Source organism: Vicia villosa, unplaced genomic scaffold (genome assembly GCF_029867415.1).
Source record: "Vicia villosa cultivar HV-30 ecotype Madison, WI unplaced genomic scaffold, Vvil1.0 ctg.000488F_1_1, whole genome shotgun sequence".
NCBI lineage: Eukaryota > Viridiplantae > Streptophyta > Magnoliopsida > Fabales > Fabaceae > Vicia > Vicia villosa.
The window spans coordinates 473038-478206 of NW_026705237.1; the positions used below are offsets into that span (position 1 = coordinate 473038).

At 37.4% G+C, this 5169-nt stretch overlaps 1 protein-coding gene across 1 annotated transcript; it reads left to right on the plus strand.

The window, feature by feature from the left end:
* The first annotated feature begins 2907 nt into the window (after positions 1-2907).
* Positions 2908-3324, plus strand: LOC131628887 (uncharacterized). Its single transcript, XM_058899695.1, has one exon. The coding sequence runs from the start codon at positions 2908-2910 to the stop codon at positions 3322-3324; it is 417 nt and encodes a 138-aa protein (XP_058755678.1).
* Positions 3325-5169: the final 1845 nt, after the last annotated feature.

Consider the following 5169-nt stretch of genomic DNA (forward strand, 5'->3'; position numbering starts at 1 on the left):
ATCTAGAGTCAAATCCACCATTTTTATGGATTTGAAGGTCTAGGATTCAATGAAGATTATTGAAGTTGTGACGAACAATTGGGATTTGATGTTTAGAATGAATAATCCATGTTATAACTAGGTTAATAAACCTTAAATTGCAAGAAATTAGTGATTAAAATGTGTTTTTGGCCCAAAGTTTGGAACTGGTTTGATGCAGGTCATGCAGGGTTTTCTGCATAAATCGCAGACCCCGCTTAGCACAGTGGAGTCCGCTTAGCGCACTTTTGAGGAAAAAAGAAAGGCCAAGTCAGTGAGGAACGCGCTTAGCGTGATAGGGAGCCCGCTTAGCATGGTATACTGCGACGGAATTTATGATTTTTGAAAACCTGATTTCAGATTTTGAAAGCTTATGATTTATAATAATTTATGAGCAATTTTCCAGAATTTAATAAGTGCGTTTTGATGGGTTTGGAGGACTATTTGTATCAAACTTGATTATGTGATTACATGTATTTTATATACTTATTGTGATGAACTTTGTTGTAATAATTGATTACATGACAATTGTGAAGTATGTGTTGTGTTGGTTGAGATGTTTGTAATGTTTGTATAATTGAGATGATGGTATCAATTGATGAGTAATCAATGATGATTCCATTTTGACTAGCTGTGGTCATTGATTAATGTGAAGTTATGCATCATACATTCATTGCATATTGTACGACGATAGTCTAGTGATGTTTGCAGGATAATTGGTCCAATGATTGTCTCAATCCCATTGTGCGGATTGGGTGCGATATTGAGAAGTGCTCTGGTTCCAAGCCAGAATTGATCCTATTAGTGGGGATCTTTGAGAATGATGACTAAGTCATCTGTGAAGTGTTGATACCACATGTATGAGTCTATTGGTGTTTCATTGCAATGTTTGTGACATTGCATTATTGAATGATGTTTGATTATTCGTGAGGTGAATGATGAATTAAATGATGAGTATGATTGAATTATATGATGATGTTGTGAATAGATGATGATATGCAGGTGTGAGTAAGTATGTGAAGCATGAGGATACATTGTATCGGTATATGTGTGGTTGTTGATTATTTGTGTACCACTACTATATTTATTCCTTATGTCTTATATAATAATTATGAAATACTCACCCTTTCTATTTGAATGTTGCCTCCACGTGGGTAACACGCTGGTAATCAAAAGTAGTCCGCCAAAGTTAGAGGATAGCTTCGTGAAGTCCTTTTTATTGTTTGTTTAGAATAAAGGGAGTCTTACTCTGGTATGTAACATCGGGGTCCAAATCGTGTGTTTCTTTGGAACTATTATGTTTCTTTTGTAATTGTTTTTTATATGATGAATTTCCTTTATGGCATTATGGTGCTTTGGTTTATGAAACATGAACGCTGAAGTCATGAATGATGTTTTATGAAATTTAATAAATATGTTTCTCAAACTATGAATTCCGCTGCGAGAGATAAAGTGATATTATGATTGTTATGTTAAAGAAGTAAATGCTTTATATAATATCGAGAACTCGTGTTACGGAGAAGGTCTTGTTTATTGTGAAGCTTATAAGAAGGTGACACCCTTGTGTGGATGTTATATTTTGATCCGTTCGTATTATAATGAGAATATTGTTTGTGGGTTAGAAGGGTGTTACATTAGTGGTATTGGAGCAGGTCGGTCCATCCAACCTGATTATTGAGTCTGTAGTGTGACAGTTGAATAAATGTCGGTAGTTAATTCTAACCTTGATGCTAATTTTGGTGTGAACAGAGTATGGCTGGAAGAAATGATGTTGCGATTGATCCTGCCTTGGAGGCTGTTGCACAAGCCATGCAGAATCAGCCTAATAATGGGGTGATTGATGAGTCGTGTAGCTTGAGTATGTTCCAAAGGGAGAATCCGCATACTTTTCGAGGTCGGTAAGATCCAAATGGAGCTCAAGAATGGAATAAGGAGATCGAGAGGATCTTTTGGGTGATGAATTGCTCTGCAGCATAAAATGTACGTTATGGTACTCATATGCTAGCTTGAGAAGTAGATGACTGGTGGGTTGGCACTCGTCAGAGATTGGAAGCTATTGGTGAGGTGATTACTTAGGCTGTGTTCACTAGAGAGTTCCTGAGAAAGTATTTCCCAGAGAATGTTCATGGCAAGAAATAGATGGAATTCCTTGAGCTGAAACAAGGAAATCATGCGTTGCTGAGTATGCTACCAATTTTGTGGAGCTTGTGAAGTTTTATCCATACTATAGTGCAGAGACGATTGAGTTTTCCAAGTGTATGAAGTTTGAGAAAGGGTTGCGTTCGGAGATCAAACGGGTAATTGGATATCAATAGATCCATAGGTTTCCTAAGTTGGTGAACGCTGTAGGATTTATGACGAGGAGAACAAGGCTCATTCAGCATATTATAAGAGTCACAATGAGAAGTAGGGGAGGAACCAAGACCTTAGTAAGCCGTATAGTGCTCCTATTGGCAAGGGGAAATAGAAGATTTCTGATGGGAAGAAGACGAGTAGGGGACGGGCTCCTGCTACTGTCAAGTACTATTGGTGTGGTGAACCGGGTCACCGTTGCAATGAATTTGAGAATAAGGTGTTGAGGTGCTATAAGGGTGGTAAGATGGGTCATCGTGCTCCTAAATGTAATGACGATGGTCTGATGTGTTTTAATTATGGGAAACAGGATCATATCAACACTTAGTTCCAGAAGTCGAAGAAGGATGCTACTGCTTCCAAGACGAATGGTAGAGTGATCACTTTGAGTGGAGCAGAGGATTCCAATAAGGATAACTTGATTCGAGGTACTTGTTTATTAACAATATCGAATTGGTATCTATTACTGATACTGGTGCTACTCTTTCGTTTATTTCACTTGATTGTGCTACCATGTTGTGATTGAAATTGTCTTCTATGGATGGTAGTATGGTAATAGATACTCCTGCCAGTGGTTCTGTTACTACTAATTTTGTTTGTAAGGGATGTCCTATGATTATCTTTGATAAGAGTTTGGTGATGGATTTGGTGTGTCTACCCCTACACCAAATCGAATTGATTCTTGGAATGAACTGGTTGGAGTTCAACTATGTTCATATGAATTATTTCAATAAGATGTTGAGGTTTCCCAAGTTTGGTGATGGTGGGGAACTGATGTTGTTGAATGCTAAGCAATTAAGTGAATGCATTAGAGATGAAGCTGTGATATTTGCAATGTTTGCATCATTGCAAAGTAATCATGAAGTTACATGTGTTGAACTTCCAGTTGTTTGTGAATTTCCTGAAGTATTTTCAGATGATATAGGTGATTTTCCTCTGGAATGTGAAGTGTAAATTTTCTATAGAATTAGTTCCAAGTACGAGTCCAGTATCGATGGTTCTTTATAGGATGTCGGCGTCAGAACTGAATGAATTGAAGAAGCAATTGGAACATATGCTCGAGAAGTAGTTTGTTCGACCAAGTGTTTCTCCACGGGATGCGCCTGTGTTATTAGTTAAGAAGAAAGACGGAAGTATAAGGCTATGCGTGGACTACAGGCAGTGGAATAAAGTGACTATCAAGAATAAGTATCCATTCCCGATGATTCAATGGATCAATTAGTGGGTGTTAATGTTTACAGTAAGATTGATTTGAGGTCGGCTTATCATCAAATTTGTGTCAAGCCAAATGACATTCCGAAGGCGGTTTTCTGAATGAGGTATGGCCATCATGAATATACTGTGATTCCATTCGGTGTGTCGAATGCTCTAGGTGTTTTTATGGAATATATGAATAGAACTTTCTATTCCTATTTGGATAAATTTGTGGTGGTATTCATTGATGATATTTTGATTTATTCCAAATCGGACGAGGAACATGCTGAGCATTTGGGCATGGTGTTGCAAGTATTGAAAGAGAAGAAGTTGTACGCAAAGTTGTCGAAGTGTGATCTGGTTGAAGGAAGTCAGTTTTCTTGGCCATGTGATTTCTAGTGGGGGGATTGTAGTGGATCCTTCTAAAGTAGATGTTGTATTGCAATGGGAGACTCCGAAGTCTACAACTGAGATTCGAAGTTTTCTTGGTTTGGCTTGTTACTATCGAAGGTTCATTGAAGGATTTTCTAAGTTGGCATTACCATTAATTTCGTTGACTCGAAAGGGTCAAGCTTATGTATGGGATGTTGCATGTGAATAAAGTTTTGTACAATTGAAGAAGAAGTTAACGACTGCTCCGATATTAGTTTTGCAGAATCCGAGTGAGTCTTTTATGGTGTATTATGATGTGTCGAAGATGGACCTTGGTGGTGTATTGATGCAAAATGGACAAGTAGTTTCCTATGCTTCTATAAAACTTAAATTTCATGAGAGGAATTATCATACGCATGACTTAGAGTAGGCCGTGGTGGTGTTTGTTTTGAAAATTTGGAGACATTATCTTTTTGGCTCTAAATTTGAAGTATTTAGTGATCACAAAAGTCTGAAGTACTTGTTTGATCAGAATGAGTTGAACATGAGGCAGAGAAGATGGCTTCAATTGTTGAAAGACTACGATTTTGATTTGAGTTACCATCCTTGTAAAGAAAATGTAGTAGATGATGCATTGAGTAGGAAGTCTTTGTGTATGTCTATGATGATGGTGCGTGAATTGGAATTAGTTGAAAAATTCAGAGATATGAGCTTGGTGTGTGAATCAACTCTTAATACTGTGAAATTGGGAATATTGAAATTGACAAATAGTATTCTTGAAGAAATCCGACTTGAAATTTGTTGAGCAGTTAACATTGATTAACCAAGGCAAATGAGGTGAATTTCAAGTTGATGATATTGGTGTGATGAGATTTGGGAATAGAGTGTGTATTCCAGATGTTTTGGAACTTAAGAAGAGTATCCTTGAAGAAGGACATATAAGCGGTTTAAGTATTCATCCAGGTGCTACGGAGATGTATCAAGACTTAAAGAGATTATTTTGGTGGCCTAGGATGAAGAAAGATGTTGTCGAGTTTGTTTATGCTTTCTTAACTTGTCAGAAATCGAAGGTTGAACATCAGAAACCTTATGGGTTAATGCAATCGTTGAACATTTCAAAGTGGAAGTGGGATATAACTTTTCTGGATTTTGTGACGGGTTTACCGAAGACTGCCAAGGGTAATAATTCTATTTGGGTGATTGTGGATAGGTTGACTAAGTCGGCTCATTTCT